Raw genomic sequence first — 15,940 nt, 5'->3', positions numbered from 1 at the left:
ACTCCAGACTCTTCAGAAACCTCTTGCTCAGCAAATGTGCTGCACTTCTGATTTCATTCAATCAACATCTATCCCCGGCATTCTCGTTTCCATCCATTTCACTCCCTGTATCCTCTACGAGCCCATCTCCCCCCCATTCCCTGTGGATCCGCTGGGTACACTCCAGATTCAAAGACAGAGAATCATGTGACTGGAAGTGGATCGATACGAGTGCATCTTTTGCCCGGCACTGTACTGTATAACGATACTTACATAACCTGCTTGCAACAGTGACAGTCTGCCATTCTGGCTCTTTATAACACAACTGCACTTTTAAAAAGAAAGAGAAAAAAAAAATCCAGATGCCAACCAGGCCACAGAGGAACCTGCTTTGAGATTTCCAGCTGCACATGAAGTAGTGGCACATGGCATCCAGTAATTTGATCGCTTACTTCAGGGGACCTCGTTGACTGCCGTAAACGCTTTGCATAAGCTCGAATGCTTTTGCTCTTGTTGCTTTATTGCTATGAATTAGGTCATGTGCTTCCTTGTGTAAATTGTTGCTCTAATGCGCAACAGGACAGGAGCTCAGATGGCTCATTCTTATCAAAACATTATCCCTTTTTTTTTTATCTTTTCACTGTAGGTTAAGCCCAGTCTTATTGGCTGTCACTTACATAGATGGAAGTCCCATATTAACAAATATCCACAGTTTCAAAATAAAGTATGTTCAATCCAACTAATGTACTCTGCATTCTATATCCTTGAAAACAGCACAATAAAGCATCTTCCCTTCCTGTTCGCAGGAGATGATCTATTGTATTGGAAAAAACAATAGCTGCTCATAGACTGGGTTCACATTTGAGTAGCAATGTTCTACCTTTAACCTTAAGATTGAATTTTTTCCTGGTTAAAAAACAAGCTTTTGATGATTATTCATTTAGTCCACAAAATGTTGAAATGATGAATATGTTTGTAAATCGTCAAGGAATGGTGACAGTTTAATACTGTATAGTTGTAGAGCAGCCCAACATGTTAAAAACATTTATCTTTATCCAGATTAATTGTCGGGCTTTAATCGTGGCCGTGTTCCTGTGTCGTTTAGTCAGTCTCTACTTTTATGGGAGGTCATGTTGGTCTTCACAGAGAGAGGATGTCACTGATTGGGTCATCTCGCACAAAAGCCAAAGGCAACTGGAGTTCAAACCTTCTATTTGTAAGGGATAGCCAATCAGGAAGTCCTTTTGTAAGACAAGGCTCAGTAAAAGGTAAAAACAATAATTAATGATTTAATAAACACAGTGCTACAAAGAGCTTTTTCTCAAAATACACACATTAAAGCGAAGCATGGATATCCCACTACACAGCTCATGCAAGCGCTAGTGTGAGCCATAGCCACAGCTATAAAAATGAGTTTTCACTAGACACACAAAATGAACCACTGATTTAGTTCACTGATGAGCTGAGGAAGGCTGCTGCTACAACGCCAAATGTGTGGCTGCTTCTGGTTTTAAAATAGGAGTGTTGAACAGTTAAAAAAAAATGCTTGATTAGATGATTGATTAGACCGACGGCTGGAATAACATCTTGGCAATTCTGTTATAGCACTGGAAAGGAATTGCACGGGTTTTTGCATGATTTCTAAAATATTAAAATGAACACCTGTGGATTTCACTGGAAGGCAATGAATGGAAGCAAGGAAATGAGAGGCTAGCTCAGAAACTCAGAAAACTGAGCAGGATGACTAGCTTGGTGAAAAAAGATCATTTCCAGGGCTGAAGTCCAATCTGATACCACTGATGTTGTAGACAAAGAAATGTAGGAATTTGTGTATCGCAGAGGAAGTGGCTGGGAATCCAGACTGAGCAGGATTAAGGAATCTGGGAGTGTGTTTATTAATGTTAGTTAAGTCAAAGAAATAATGTATTCTTATATGATTTAAGAGATGACTGAAGGTAGTTAACAAAGGTTTCAGTCCAAGAATAAAAATGTGAAGCTCATGAGCATAATAAGCTCACGTTAATGAAATAAGAAGGAAGATCTGATTCTGCAACCAAAACGAGATGAGTACAGTGCTTTTGTTTTCTCTGGTCAGTAGCTTTGAACACCAATCTGGTAGACGCTGGAGCACAGCAGTAGCTGTGGAAACGACCCGGTAAAAGCAAAAGAGTCTCGTTGGTGTAGGAGGCAAGACAAAGAAGAGGGAGGGGAGATAGAAACAAAAAGCCAAACACGAGTAAACCTCAACACACGCTGTGGGAGTCAGGCAACCTTCAGGTGAAATTATTTTTAATAGATTAGTAAGTTAAAAAAAATGCTTATTAGCCCAATGCCAACAGGTGTTTTAAACTGGAAAGCAATCCCTGTGGAGGGGTTCTAGCCCATGAAATCCAATGGAAATGTTCATGGATAAACAGGAGTAATAGGTTATCTAATATTTTACTTTATATCCAAATAAAAATTACATTCCCCACACCCTCTACTGCTACTTTGTAGTTAGCGTATTTATAAAACATGGGCATTTTAAACTTATTTAATCACCTAAAACATAAAATCTGCAAAATTGTGAACCTGTGCCCAGCAGGAAAAAACCCTCACAACTGAACTGACTGGTACATCAAGGTAAAAGTCAAATGATGGTTCATTATGCTGTGAACTAAGAAACACACATGTGCTTTTAAGTTTTTAAAATGCTTGTTGATGTGTTTTCAGGGATGCAAATTCATGCACACGACTTGAAAAGGGGTTCAGTGGTGGGGAAGAGTGGGGGAGGGAGAAATCAAAACATGGTTGATTGCAGAGAGACCTTTTCACAGCTTGTACACATCCCCTCAGTCTTCAGTCTAATAATTCCCTGATGCAATGAAACCAGAGGATGTCAAAGCGATGCCGCATACCCTGAACTGTGTCCCAGTAGGAGGGAGGCTTTAAATGAAAAGGTCACATCTCATCCACCTGTTAAAGAGCAGATGCCACATCAGAGCAATGCTTGGCAGTGGGAGCAGGTATTGGTACTGGGCGCACAAGATGAGCTTGGCATAGGAGCAGGTATGGCTATAAAGCTCACGCACATGAACTCACAGACACTCGGCTACAACGCAAATACACACACACACAAAGACACGCGTGCAAGATGCCTGACCCCTCTCCCTAGGAATGAAAGACACGGGCAGAGAATAGAAACAGAACCTTTTCCAGGGATGATCACACTGGCAACACAAAAGCCTCGACTGTTGATGTTGCATAAAGGTCGGAGCTGTTGTCATGGGACTTCACTTATACAAGACTGAACCTTCAATCAGACCAGGAGATATTTGTCAAACAGGACACTGCTGTGACTCCTCAGTGGTGAAAATAAATGCCTGAGGATTTTCATCCTGTGTGGGCTTTTTTTTTGTATTTACACAGTATACACCCACAGGTACATGCAGGAGCATGAATGAACATCCACCCACACATAAACACAGTACCTGGATGCTGCTATTTCCACTTTACTCCTCGCAATGGCTGCAGCCCTCTGTGCCCCCTCCACAGCCCGATCTACCTTCTCTTTGGTTTTGGGGTTCTTAAGAGGAATCAACTGCTTTCTTATTCCACGCACCAGCACATTATTTTTGTACTTCCCTTCTTCTTTGGTGCCGTCTGGGAAAACCGTGCACCCGTAACCATGGCGCTTATTGTTAAGCCATTCTCCTTCATATTTCATCCCGTTGGATCTCTCTGATACACCAAATCCATTGCGCTTGTCATTCTTCCACTCGCCCATGTACGTCTCAGTTGTGGTGGCGTCCACATGGTCCTCCTGAGGTAGGTCCTCATCTGGCAGCTCGCCATCACCGATGGATATGGTAGAGTTGGCATCGCTTGAACTGATGCGGCTCATGGTGGCGTCACTTCTTGCAGAGCTGCGCTTGCTGGAGATTGAGGTCCGAGAGTCAGACTTGCGCAACTGTCGCAGGCTGCCAAAGAGCGAGCCGCGGCGGAACAGGCCCTTCTTCTTGCCGGTGACAACTTCGCTGTCCGAGTGGAAGTTGAGGACGAAGCCACCGCGGCTGCCCGTTGGAGTGTCTGCTGGGGAGGAGAGGTCCTGGAGCACTGCACCATTGCTCTGCTCAGAGCGCAGGGAGGCCATAGACGTACGGAGTGGAGAACGGATGACAGTGGCCATGCCATAGGGAACACTCTGACGCACACCATAGCCGTGTCGCATACCACCCATCCATTGGCCTTGATAAGTTCCTGAGTAAGAGGAAGGTATAGATCAATGAGTAAACACTTAGTCTCAATCGCTACTTCGAGCCTATAATTCTTCATGACTTTGTAAACTAATATTAACTATAAGATAATGCTTTAAGCTGAGGTGACCTTGTCATTGGTAAGTTGTGACTGGTCAATAGGGCACAAGTATAGCAACGACATGCATTTACTATAAATATCCCTAAATTTGATTAGAGCATTGTGTTGTCATCTTCAAAGTTTGCCCCATGCGCAATGTGTTTTCAGCTAATACTTCAGTTTGCCTATATTTAATTTGCTAACCAAGCTGGCTAACTAACACTAACATTAGATGATAACCTCCACAAACCAGTGGGGTGACAACAAGCTGGTTATGTCCATTTTCTATTGCTTGCAATAAAACCGATGATAATCTGTGATTATATACATGCCTGAAAAGCTCATTTCGTTTTACAACAACTTTAAAGCCAAAGCAGGGTAAAAAATTTTTAATAGGCTACTCATGGTCAGAAGAAAGCTCCTCTGTGCTCCTCATGCACAACCTGCGTGTTGTTGACCAGTAACTTTCTATATCAGCAACAAGACCTTGAAGCCTTGCTTTGTTGGTGCAGGAGTATGTCAGCTAATGAAATGTTTTTTCTCCTTCCACTCAGATATGGGACTGTGAGCATAGCTAACCCAATCACAGAGATTTGATTAAGGTACAGATACTAAAGATCGCTTGGGATGAATGTGAATCACTTAGCCAGGGGCCTATTTTCAGGCAGCTACTAACTCCCCCACTGACAGTAGGCACATTCACCACCATCCGTTTGTCTGTGACGACAGGGAATTGCTATGAGTCACATAATGAGGAGAATACTTCATTAATCCCATTTGGTGCTGCTGAGCCCAATGAGCAGGTTGTCGGCCTACCCTACTGTTGCTTCTTCAAAGTGTCATATTACAATCCTAAGCCTAATAATAAGAAAGGCTTGTTAATCCAGTGCCTGAATCTCATTCACCAATGCAATGAAATAAGCCATAACAGTCAGATTCTAACAGAAAATGATATACTAGTCAGGGGAGGAATTTAGATGGATAAACAGGGTGAGATTAACAGGCTGGCTCTGTGCTGCAGTTCAATTTGGTGACCCTGCAGATCAAGTTATCAGGATGTTGCGGAGTCAGACAGCCAGATGTTCTGTAGATCCTCTAGGATCAGCTGATTCCCAAAGCCCAGCCCTCTGTAACATCATATGTGAGGCATTTATTCTGCACCATAAGGCCTCCATTAGGGGAGGATGATGCTCACAAATCACCCAAAGACTTGCTTGTTTTATAACAGGAGAGGCCTGAACAACAGGCAAGCGCTTGTTTTTTAGGCTTCCTGCGATCTTGTCTCCCTCATCAGACACAGGTCCTTACATAAACGCAATCTGTGAACACACCAATGATTAGTGAGATGACTGACCTCTCATTTTCAGCAAGTACAAGTCCTGTGTGGGACTTAGCTCTTTCCACTACAGATGTGTGAGTTCTTTAGTCTAGACACATGAAGAATAACTTTAAATGCTACCAAAAATGAGCACCTTCTCGTGCTTTATACACATTACACTTCATTTAAAACGGGAGCATGTGCACCCTTCAGGACATGTGTTTTTATAGTTAAGGTTCAAAGGGAGAAAATGACAGTGAAGCAAGTGATTTGAGTTTGAGTCTTTAATTGACTTTAAATGGACTGATTTGCTTTCCAAACTCCTTCTCCGGGAGGCATGTTTCCAGTGAGGAGCAGTCACTCTCCTCCCACTGTCATATGAGGAGCAACCGGTAGTTGCCAAAAGAGATGTCCCTTGGAATAAAATAGGAACCGTGATCTTAAACGGTATTCGAAAAGTTAACGTTACCACCGGGGTAAAGAGTCAGTTATGCTGGGTAAACGACGAGGTGACTGACCACGATGCGCAGTGCGCAATCTCAGTTTATACTCAGCTCATATCAGATGGAGATTCACGCGCTGGTGTGTTACAGTGAGCCTTCCTCAGTTTGAGTCTGAGCATCCTACACACGAGCTACATAACACATTACCACTCACCGCCGTTAAAGCGACATGCACGCTAAACAAGCGATGTGCCATATCTATTAAAACCTGGTGCCTTACCGCCATCTCCATAGGTTTCGATCCCATATCCATCCTGTAGACCGTTGCTCCAGGTCCCGTCGTATCTAGCAGGTGTGTTGTGGCTTTGCCGGACGCCGTACCGACCCTTAAAACCATGACTCCACTCTCCTCGATAGATCCACTTTCCTTTATTCTCCACACCCAGCCCATGGCGCTTCCCCTGGGACCAGTAACCCTTGTAGGTATTCCCGCTGGGCCAGGTGTACACGCCAACTATTTCAAAGCCGTGCGACCAGGACCCGGCGTACTCGCCTTGGCCCTTGGGTCCGGTGCAGATCCCATGTCCGTGGGCTTTGCCATCCTCCCACCCCCCGCAGTATGTGCCACCATCGTCGAAGTCAAACCTTCCGCCCGTCATTCAGATATAGACTGGAAATAAAGCAGATGGTGCGCTGCTGCAGACTCAGGATTCTCCAGGACCTGGGCTGGAGGATCCAGGACCGGTGGTGTGATGAAAGGATGAGCCAACAAGATGATGACTACAAGAGCAAAAAATAGGAAGGTGAGGATGGTGGACTGGCGCTTCCGGACACTGACATGTAATACAAAAGGCATGCGTAACGGTAAGTGTAAAGGTATGAATGGTGGGCGTCATTTACCGGAGGCGCACGCTGGACTCTCCGCTGTGTGTTGCTCGTCTCCCCCCTCTCACCCACTGATCAAAGGAGGGAGAGAGAGAGAGATGTACCGAGCCCCTGTTGAAGAAAGGCGCTGGGCCAATCGCAACGTCACGCCACAGGGACCTCCCACTCTCCTCCTCTCCCCCCTCCGCAAAGCGCCCGAACGCCTCAACTTCGCCAAAATAACGCGCCACTGCCAAACTTTACATTTGAAAGACCCGCCTCGCTTTACACAGACTAAATTCCTCAATTATCACTTCCCATAATGCCCCCATTACAAAAATATAAGCTCGGTCACATATGATTCAATCCTCACCCATATTACATAATATTATTATATGGCCTATTTTGTGAGGCGATGGTCTGATGCTGTTTTAGACAGTCATTCTTTAACACACCCATCACTTTTCTCTTGTATTCGATACGCATCCTGGATTAAGTAGCCATATACTTTGATTTTCTAAATTAAATATTAATATTATTATACTTATTATATTATTTAAAAAAAGATCAATCATACGCTGGGCATGCATTTCAGGCAACAACTCCTGATTTCACAAGTATTAAAAAATCAATTCTAATAAAAATGGTTCAATGTATTATGTAGAACATGAAAGAAACCAATTTAATTTACCTGCGTTTAATGAGTAAGAACCAGTATCGCTTTATATTATAGCACTGACTTAAAAACAAAACAAAAAACACACATCAGTTTTTGTATCAGGCTGATAATATTCAGACTCGAGTGCACCAGTAGCAGCCACAGTGTTAGATAACAGCGACCTCTGCTGTACCAGCGTATTCATTGCACTGCCTCAGATGAGGAAGGGTGGCCTGTGACGTAGTAAAGGATTGAACTGTGCACTTTAAAGGGTGTTATTTGTTGTCTGACTTTGTTAATTATTATACTTAGGATTTTAAATTTGGCACCATAGTTGTAGTTTTTTTTCTATTAATTAAAAGAAACCCTTAGTAAAATATTTCTAGCAGGGAGGGGGGTGAGGGTGCAAGAGAGCGCAGGTATACAAAAAGAAGGAAAAGCGCAGGTTTCACATGAATACCAACACCTGAATGCGAGAATGTAATTAAAAAAATAATTACTTTTATCTTTTAATTTAAAATAAATACATAAAACAATAATTTCGCGTTACACTCCGAGCCAGAGGGGGGAGTACTTTGTCGACCGCGACGCCCCCTCCTACAACAGTAACGGATAAAATGGCGTCCGAAAACAGCTCTGAATCTCAAGATGAGAAAGCAGCTCTTATAAACCCGGACTCAGAGCAAGATGTTCATCAGGAGTGCGGCACAGTCGCAAAACAGCGCGAATCCAAACTGACGCTGTATCACTGGACGCAGTCGTTCAACTCTCAGAAGGTGAGCGTCATTAGTTTTTCAGCACCACAGTTTAGTGGACAGCTCCCCATAACGGGGTTAATTATGACACTGTAGGACTGCAAAAACAGCCCTGCTGCTGTAGATGGTTTAGGCTTTGTATAAACCCGTTCCTCTTTGTTTTTTTTTAAATCATTAAAACAGTTAGTAGCTTGACTGCCTTTCAGCTCTGTCACGTGTAACAGCAGCTCAGCAGCACATTTCAGTGTATAGACATGAGTTTTCCGTCCTTCAGGGTGTTTCTCAAAAATACAGCAGGTTTTCAGACAAGCTTATTTTCACTTCTCATTTCCATTACTTCTTAACAGAATCATAAGGAGGTTCAGCTTCCTCTCAATCCACCCACCTAACTATTCATGCACTTTTGCTGTAAAAATGCATCTGTAATTTTTAATTAAAGGCAGGTGCTGACTGGATAAAAGAGAAGCCAATGATTTATTTGAAAATTGTGGGAGGAGAAAAGAGAGCAAGATTTTATTGGCAGGGAAATAAAAACAAGCTTCCTCCACAGTCCCAGTCACAATAAGTTGTTGTTTTCCAGGTGCGTCTCGCCATAGCAGAGAAAAGTTTGCACTGTGAAGAGTACGACGTGAGCCTTCCTCTCAGCGAGCACAATGAGCCGTGGTTCATGCGTCTGAATCCGGGTGGTGAGGTTCCAGTCTTAGTTCACAACGACAATATCATCTGTGACCCAACGCAGATCATGGACTACCTGGAGCAGAACTTCAATGATGGTGAGATTGATGCATATGTAGCTGCTGGTCCCTAGAGGAGCTGCAGCCCAAAGCTCTCATTTATGACACCAAAACTAAAATATTATATCAAGCTTCAGCTTCTTAGAACCTTAAAAGGGTTCATTTCATTGTATTTTCTGTCTGCTTTTATGCATTTCCTTGTATCACACATTTGTTGATTTTTCAATAATTTCATTGTTTTTTTTCTAAATTTTTATTTTCCCTTGGTGTGCACTGATCCATAATAGCTAAGGGTCTGCATCAAATCACCTTAGAAGGAAAGGACATCTGGTAAGCATGAAGTCATTTAAGGAGATACCCAAATGTTTTTAAATCCTCAGGGAAGAAAGTGAACATAAAGGCTTTGCTGTCATCATGTCTTCTCCCTAACCCAAGTCAGTAGTGTATAAACCCATAAAAACCCCCCATAAGAAACAAAAATATTAAATTCCAAAATTTGATCCTTTTCCATGACTTGTTTGTCTCCAGAGGGCACTCCGAGGCTGGTCCCAGAAGAGGGCAGTACCTACTACCTAAGAGTGCAGCACTACAGAGAGCTGCTGGACTCACTACCCATGGATGCCTACACCCATGGCTGCCTACTCCACCCTGAAATCACTGTGGACTCCCATATACCAGCATATGCTGCCACATGTGTACGAAGTAAGACGATCTGAGCCTCATAGCTGTACAATTTTCAACTGAATATCAAAGAGACTGTACACTATACCCTTAGTTATCCTAAATCAATTTCTGCCTTCTGAATCATTGTACTTAAAATCAGATAAAAGCTAAAAATATATATTTTATAACTTTACATTGATGTGCAATGTAACCTTTTTTATGATTTAGATTAAAACCTCTCATTCGCACATGTTGATACTGGCATTTCTTATTTCACTGTAAAACTCTGTAATAGTGGGATTAATTTTGTGCCTCATCATGTCTAATATTTTTCTTATTACTATTTTTTGTGGTGACAGCACAGATCGGAAGCACACAGTCAGAGCTGATGAAACTGGCAGAGCAGAACCCAGAGCTCAAAGACGCTTATATAGCAAAACAAAAGCGCCTGAAAGTAAGTTACTCTAATTACCAGAGAGCCAAATGTCTTTATCAAGTGTCCAAATGAGCCTTGGCTATAAAGACACACTGTCCACAGCATATTTTTGTTAAGTAATTTACTACAAATTATGTAAGAGTCACTCAGAAGTACACTGAGTAGTGAGATTTCAGACACCTACTAATCCTCTGTAATTTAGTGAGTGTCATTATGCCATCTGGTCTTGCATTGCAAGAAGTGTACAACTTTATTTTTGTTCCATTTTGCAATTTTTAATAAAACTTTATAAAACACATATCAAATAAATCTGGATATTTATAATTGAGCTATTCATATATATTAGAGCCATTTCTTATATTTTGTAATTTGGTAATATATTGTGTTATTTAATTTAGTTTAGCCTGTCACGGTTCTTATTGTTTTGGAGCAACTGTAACCACATAATTTTCTTAGGGGTTAATAAAGTATTCGGATTCTGAAATATAAGTTAAAGAATTCAGACAAACAAAATAGTGCACATCAAATGTAGTCAACCATAAAGTAAACAGAAGCTAACTAATAAGCTAAAGAAGTGGTAGCTAGCTAGCTAGCTTTAGCATTACTGCTGTTAGTAGACTCCTAATGTAAATATGTGAAATGTAAATGTAAAATGTAAAAACGTACTTTTTTTCCCCACACATGCAGTATTATCTGCAGCAGAGGCCTTTCATTTTTGAGGAACCAACCTCCTTGCTAATCATGTTTATTTAATCACTAGGCAGATGTAGCTAACTTCCGCAGTAGCATAAGTTTCAGTTAGAACAAAAAAACAAATAAACCCAAAACAAAACAGATAAACCAAAAAACTAGATAGACCAAAAAAATTAACATTTCAAAAAATGCAGTGACACTGTGTAAAATATAAGTAAAAACAGAATGAAATGTTTTGCAAATTTTATAAACCCATATTTTCATCAGAACACAAAAAACATAGCAATTGTTAAAAATGAAAAAGAAGAATACTGGCCAATTTTGAATTTGATCGCAGCAACACGTAAACAGAAAACTGTGTGTGTCATCCACTCTTTTTAATAACAGTATGTAAATGTCTGGGAATTGATATGCACAGCTGCTGGACCTTTAGGCGAGGAATGTTGTCCCATTTTTGTCCTACAGAGGATTATAGCTTCTCAGCAATCCTAGATCTTCTTCATCACATTTTTCATTTCACTATACATCAAATATATCTAATCACGGAAAGATCTGGACTGCAGGCAGGCCAATTCAGCACCCAGACTCTTCTACTACAAAGCCATGCTTTTGTAATAGACACAGTATTTGGTTTAATGTTGTCTTGCTGAAGTTTGCAAGGCCATCCCTGAAAAAATATTATCTGGATGGGATCATATGTTGCTTTAAAGCTATATATGTCTTTCAGCAATGTTGGTGCTTTTCCACATGCAAAGCTGCCATTATGCACCCCCATGCCATCATAGATGCAAACTTTTGAACCGAGCGCTGATCACAATCCAGGAGGTCTCTCACCTCTTTAGTCTGAAGGACACGGTGTCTGTGTTTGCCAAAAAGAACTTCACATTTTCATTCATCTGACCAAATAACAGTTTTCCACTTTGCCTCAAAGAAGATGGCGGTATTTCTGGATTATGTTCACATATGGCTTCTTCTTTTCATAATAGAGCTTTAATATGCATTTGGGAATGTCACAATGAACACAGTGATTTCTCTTTCCATGACAGAATCCCCCAGTTCTTAATGCAGTGCTGCCGGAGGACCTGAAGATCGCAGGCATCATAAAATTGATTTTTAAAGCTTTTTTCCTGATTCTCTGAATATTTTGATGATGTTATTCACTGTAAATGATGATAATAATGACACATTACTTTTATAGCCAGTCATGTTATTGACCCTCTGCCAGTTAACCTGATTAGTTAGTCTTTTCTTGCCCCTGTCACAACTTTTTTGAGATCCGTTGCTGGCGTCAAATTTTAAATTAGTTAATATTTTTCATAAAATAGTAAAATGTCTCAGTTTAAATATTTACTATGTTTTATATATTCTGTTATGAATAAAATATTTAGTCAACGATAGTTACAGTTCTAATTTATTCTGTTTTTATTTAACGTTTACAGCATCCCAGCTGTTTTGGACTTGGAGTTGTACCAAAATGAAGACATTACAATCATTCTGTGTTGTAGCGGCCTATCTGATCATTTTAGTCACTTTCTGTACGTCCACTTGAAGTAAATATACGCTATGTGTTTATATTTTCTGTAGTCCAAGTTATTTGACCATGACAACATGAAGTACCTGAAGAAGCTTCTTGATGAACTGGAAAGTGTGATGGATCAGGTTGAGACAGAGCTACAGAGAAGGGTGGAAGAAACACCAGGTAGCCACAGCTGTTTGTCACATAGCAGATACTGTATTAATCAGTCAAAATTTGAGAGCTGTAGCTTTTTAAATAACATGTAGGATGCTTTTCTTATCTTCTTGTATTTCTTATCTTCTTGTATATTCTTATCTTCTCCTTCCTCTTCCACTTGCAGAAGAAGGCAGCCAGCCCTGGTTGTGCGGTGACTTCTTCAGCTTGGCTGACGTCTCCCTGGCAGTCACCTTACACCGGCTGAAGTTTCTCGGCCTCTCTCGTCGCTACTGGGGCAACGGTAACCGCGTGAACGTGGAAACATACTATGAACGTGTGGTGGAGCGCCCAGCCTTCAGGAGAGTACTGGGCCACGTCAACAACATCCTGATCTCTGCTGTCCTTCCTGTGGCCTTTCGCGTGGCCAGGAAGAATGCACCGGCTATTGTTGGTACCACTTTGTTGATAGGCGTTCTAGGAGGAGCCACATACCTCGCTTTTCTTTACATGAAGAAGAGGCTGACTGCCTTCAGCTGAGGGAAACTGAATTGGTTTGAGACCAAAGAGGGGTTTAAACAAACTCAAAGTGTCTAACGCTATAACACCCAGCATATGAGCAATTAATAAACATATGTTGCCTGAAATTGTTTTTTTGGGATGCTGGTTGCACAAAACACACTGCTGCATCACGCACCAAAGGATTGATTAGAAAGTCCAGCCAGTGCTTTCGCATGTTTTGCCATTAATCAAAGGTGCCACATCTGATGAGTATGCATCTGGATAGCACTGTGCATATTCACCAGCAACGATTTGGTAGGCAGTATGAAAAGTATGCCAACATATACAAATGCTAAAGTAGTTGGTCTGAAACAGATAATAATGGAAATATGATTGGGTCTTGCATCAAAAAGGCCATTTTAATAGGCAGATTGTTTTTACAGCACATGTGGCTGCACATGAATGCGCCATCCCTCTTCGGAAGAATCTGGACCATCCAATCATAACACAGCAGTGACGCAAATATTAGGAAATACGAGTAGACTTTCATACTGTAGCTAAAGTGATGAAAGCAATTACTATCTGAAAGCAACATATTTATAAATCCTGCACAAAAGGCATACTTGATATATATTAATGAACTAAGATGTGCACAAGCGCTGAATAAAGGCATCATTGTGTGTATTTTTTTAAATTAAGGATCAGTTTTGCTTAACGTGTGCTTTTCATTTGCTGTTTAATTAATGGCAATATTTGCATGTTAGGAAAATAAAATAAATTAAAATCTCTGTGAGCAACTTTTTCAAATCTACATAGGAAGCTGACCTACATTTTCACTGTATCCCCAGCCTTCACATCTGCATATGTTTTTCTGTATAAATGATGCTTCCGTGTTTGATAGATTCACCGCGTAACGATGGTCGAATGAGTACTGTTACAGTCAATATGCAGACCATCCTTTTCAACATCTGTCTAAAATTAAACTGCTCCCAAACAACCTCTAGTGTTCCCTGTCATTCAAATATAATTAGGAGTGCCATTAAAAATTCACGGCACACCATCGCTTAATAAGCTATCATATATCCTACAGGTATATTCAAAGAGAAAACAGCTAGAAACCACTCGCATTTCCCAGAACCTGGATGCAAGTCAACATCTACAGTAATCTGTTTGCCCAGTCGCAACCTCCAGGCCAACGCTGACATTTAACATATGCTCCCCTTTGATTTAAACTCCTCCTCACGTGAGCTCAGCCCCCACATAAAACAGACACATGCTAGACCTTTCAACAAAGTCTGGCCTTTGTTGCACGGAGCTGGGTAGTGTAGCTGTCAAAGACATTCCTCACACGTGTTAAAGCCACATGTGAGCAAAGATGTCAAAAGACTTAAGTGAGGACTAGTGTACAAGTCTGGAAAATGCTGCTCTTTTGAATGGCAACCATAATGACATCATCATTTTTGTTTCAGAGTGCAGATGGGTTCTCTTGGGAGCTCTGAATGCATACATTCTGCTATAATTTAGCAAAGTGAGTGACCTACAAGATTTTTGTGCCGTATTAAAATTTAAATTTTCATTTGATAACAGGAAACACTAACAAAGGAAGAGTAAAAAGACTGCTTTCCAAACAAAAGCATGACAGATTATACATATTATTTATTAAATAGAAGATGGTATCATTAACCCTGATTCTGCAACAAAACTGCAGTACTCTGGCCCTATAAGCATGCATATTTACCACTAGAGGGCAGTGTTTTGTCAAAAACCTACTCATGCCAGTGAGTCTTATGGGAAGGGTCCAAATGCAGCCTTGCAGACCCAAGAAGCCAACTTCATGATACTACACAGAAAAGTCATCAGGAAGTGGGGCATGCTCAGTAAACTTCTGTTTGTTCCAAAATACACATAACACTGCTACTTTGTACATATGTGGTGGAATGCGTTCAGATACATTGATTTTTTTTTCTTAAGGACTTCTATATACAAGGGCAATATTTGAAGCCAAATGTGATTCAGCCCACTGACCAAATAAACCCCTTTCTGGTGCTGGTTGTGATCACAGGTTGTTCAAACGATTGGTCCTGACATCTCGGTATTCCTTTGTTTAAAATCCAGCAGGTGGTTCACAAGAATCAGCTCTGCACTTTTCAACAATGGTGACTGTTTTCTTTGTTGCAGACTCATTATGATATATTATGAGCAGTGAGTATACGAGTGTATCGCTCAACCCTCAGCACCCAGACATGTGCACCAAAATATTTGGATTGCTCCAAACACAGGGTCATGTGTTTATAGGCACTGGATTTGACAAATTAGCAGATGCATTTAAATGAACTGTTTCCAGTATTTTATTGTAAATGTGCTCTTCCCTGGCTTTTAATAGTATGTGGTTGTTTTCTGTCAAAACTTTAGATAAAATAGTTTCCTTCTTGAACTGCATTGCATTTACCTGCTTAATAAATGCGAGAGAAGTCTTGTCTGAGCACAGGGGGGTTTCTAAGAGTATTAAAAGGCTTTAACTGTAGGTGAACTGAATCACACTCAAGGATAAGATTCTTTTCACAAGCTGACACACACACACACACACACACACACACACACACACACACACACACACACACACACACACACACACACACACACACACACACACACACACACACACACTTTAAGCTAGTCGGGCCTTGAAGGTAACAGCTTCCATTACTTTGCACCACATGCCCACCAAAATGCAAACTGTGTGAAGAATGAAACATTATTTAGAGAGAAGGTCAGATTTTGCATACTTCCCTACCTCTGAATACCCGACGAACCAAACATAAGGCTGAAAAGTGGTCAGACACAACCCTTTCATTTCAAATAAACACCTCCTTTTCAAGTGCACTGATGCCT

General features: G+C 41.1%; 2 protein-coding genes across 2 annotated transcripts in view; one reads left to right on the top strand and one right to left on the bottom strand.

Moving 5' to 3' along the window:
- Window positions 1-7,084, bottom strand: part of jph1a (junctophilin 1a) — a 33,095-nt gene extending 26,011 nt beyond the window's left edge. Inside the window, exons 1-3 of the mRNA XM_004546609.3 lie at window positions 6,976-7,084; window positions 6,356-6,855; window positions 3,450-4,218 (exon numbers count right to left, since the gene is read on the bottom strand). Of these exons, the coding sequence (XP_004546666.1) occupies window positions 3,450-4,218; window positions 6,356-6,734 (1,148 nt within the window). The 5' untranslated portion in view covers window positions 6,735-6,855; window positions 6,976-7,084. The remainder of the gene's footprint in view (window positions 1-3,449; window positions 4,219-6,355; window positions 6,856-6,975) is intronic.
- A 1,097-nt stretch (window positions 7,085-8,181) lies between these two features.
- On the top strand, window positions 8,182-15,530 carry gdap1 (ganglioside induced differentiation associated protein 1). Its single transcript, XM_004546608.3, has 6 exons — window positions 8,182-8,373; window positions 8,933-9,125; window positions 9,615-9,788; window positions 10,109-10,203; window positions 12,463-12,577; window positions 12,735-15,530. The coding sequence occupies exons 1-6, from the start codon at window positions 8,215-8,217 to the stop codon at window positions 13,085-13,087; spliced, it is 1,089 nt and encodes a 362-aa protein (XP_004546665.2). The 5' UTR covers window positions 8,182-8,214; the 3' UTR covers window positions 13,088-15,530.
- Window positions 15,531-15,940: the final 410 nt, after the last annotated feature.

The sequence above is a fragment of the Maylandia zebra genome, linkage group LG9 (genome assembly GCF_041146795.1).
Source record: "Maylandia zebra isolate NMK-2024a linkage group LG9, Mzebra_GT3a, whole genome shotgun sequence".
NCBI classification, from domain to species: Eukaryota; Metazoa; Chordata; class Actinopteri; order Cichliformes; family Cichlidae; genus Maylandia; species Maylandia zebra.
This window is presented reverse-complemented; position numbering and strand designations above follow the sequence as displayed.